The 2,159-nt window shown below is 39.1% G+C and overlaps 1 protein-coding gene across 1 annotated transcript in view; it reads left to right on the top strand.

Annotated features, from left to right (window-relative positions):
• LOC122077860 (THO complex subunit 1) overlaps positions 1 to 2,159 on the top strand; it is a 44,044-nt gene that overhangs the window by 34,234 nt on the left and 7,651 nt on the right. Inside the window, exon 14 of the mRNA XM_042643761.1 lies at positions 1,569 to 1,761. Within this exon, the coding sequence (XP_042499695.1) occupies positions 1,569 to 1,761 (193 nt within the window). The remainder of the gene's footprint in view (positions 1 to 1,568; positions 1,762 to 2,159) is intronic.

Here is a 2,159-nt window from a genome sequence, read left to right as displayed (position 1 = left end):
ATTTCGCATCCATTTCTCCATCATCGCCACAAGAGATGCAGGCCACCAATAAACAGAGAAGCTATGAGTCGGCATCCCCGAAAGCACCGATTTAACCAATTCCACCCTTCCTGCCATTGACAACAATTTTCCTTTCCAACCCGCCAGTCTCCCCTTAACCTTATCCATAATCGGCAACAAAGTTTCTTTTTTAATTCTTCCCTTGAAGATTTCCACACCTAGATACCTTGTAGGGAAGGAACACATGGGAATGCCTAAAGTTTCAGTTATTCGATGCTTCCTGGAAGGTGATATTTTTCCCAAAAAAAGTTTACTTTTTTCTAAGCTGATGCCCTGCCCAGAAAACTCTTGGTACTTTAGAAGAAATTCTTTAAGAGTCCTCACATACCTCATAGAAGCATTGGAGAAGATGAATATGTCATCTGCAAACCCCAGTCTACCTCTATAAACAGGGCTTTTTCTATCCCAAAGCATAGAAGAAACAAAGACACCCATAACTTGCTGACATGATGGATAGAGGGAAATAGATGGATAAGTTGGTTATCCATCCATCTTGGATGGGTTATTTCCATCTATTTAGCTGCCAGGAAACCCCTTCAGTCCATTAGATATTGTTGAGAGAGAGAGAGAGAGAGGTCAGCCAATTGATCTGCCCTCAAACCTTCTCTTGCAAATTCTTTGACACCTTGGGTCTGCCCACTTGAACTAGTAACTTGGCCACAAACTTCCTACATCAGTACCCTCCACTTAGAAAGAATTTTCCCTCAAGTTCATACACTTATAATCGGTTGGGTTGATCATGAAACAATCATCATTATCTTCCTTGTATTTTACACAAACATACTCTTCACTCTCTTGCCATCCTTCTCAAGTATATATGAGTTGCTTCACAATGCTCAGTATCATAATCATATTGCCCCAACCTTCTTCTCAAGTATATATGAGTTGCTTCACAATGCTCAGTATCATAATCATATTGCCCCAACCTTCGTAGCAAGTGTCCCTAGTCCGTATCGACTGCATTGAAGACCTCAACTCTGTAAGGTGTCATCAATAAAAAAAGACAATCGTATATTGCTTTGTCACATCATTGGTGCAACCCTTCTTGAAGCAACCCCACCTTATATGGTTCCAGATGCTTGCTACTGGGCAGCTGTAGCTTCTCCAACACAACTGTCACTGGGTCATGCACTTTATCCTCCAGTTATTCAATGATGTTCATGCCTCTAGTGCATGTTTGTGGACACATATTGAATGGATGCCTGGATTTTCCAAACCTATAGCATTTTTTATAGTTCGATAATCACACGATTCATTATTCTTCTGTTGATTCAGCTGCTGTCAGTGGGCATTTTGTGGCCTTGTGGCTGATTCGTTGTGTTCCCTTTTTTATTAAGCTTGCATAATAGGATTTTTGGAGGCTTGCAGTTCATCCTGGACCACCTCTTTGCTGTTATTCAATGGCCACTCACACTTGGATGATTTGCCATTATTAGACCTCCAGCTATTGATAGTTTGATACCTTCAGCTAGTGTGTGGTATCCAATTTCCTCGATTAAGTTGTGATTTATCATTCAAATTTTTGGTGTCCTTTCACATAACAATGTTGTAGAAGTCATTTCTTGCATTATTGTATCTTTTTATTTGCTTCCAATTAGATTTACGTCTGAACTGCATACTGTTCTTCTCTGTAGGAGGCCACGGTGGAGACTGGGAAATAAAGAACTCTCTCAGTTGTGGAAGTGGGCAGATCAGAATCCTGTATACTTCATATACTGCATATGCTTTCTGGTTATTTGTAGGCAGAAATTTTAGTTTATTTGTATGTCTGTAAATGAGCACCCAAAAAAGAGAGAGAGAAGTGAGAAAAGTGTGAATACTTGAGCAATATTTAGCATTGTGAAATAGATAAATAACTATTACCTGGTTTTGTGCTTACGGGAATTATGACCATTCTGTCAGTGGTCAGATAGAAGATTATCATACTTAAATGTACAATATAAAATTAGCACAACCATTTTAGAAGTGAGTTCTCCTTACCATCCAACCATGGTGAGGACTGTCCACTTCTTCGCTCTCTCCTTTACTATTGTTAAATTACATAGCTGTGAAACCAAAAAAAAAAAAATCAGTGGATTCAAGTAAAGCCTTTTTTTTTT

This window comes from Macadamia integrifolia, chromosome 5, assembly GCF_013358625.1.
Source record: "Macadamia integrifolia cultivar HAES 741 chromosome 5, SCU_Mint_v3, whole genome shotgun sequence".
NCBI classification, from domain to species: domain Eukaryota; kingdom Viridiplantae; phylum Streptophyta; class Magnoliopsida; order Proteales; family Proteaceae; genus Macadamia; species Macadamia integrifolia.
This window is presented reverse-complemented; position numbering and strand designations above follow the sequence as displayed.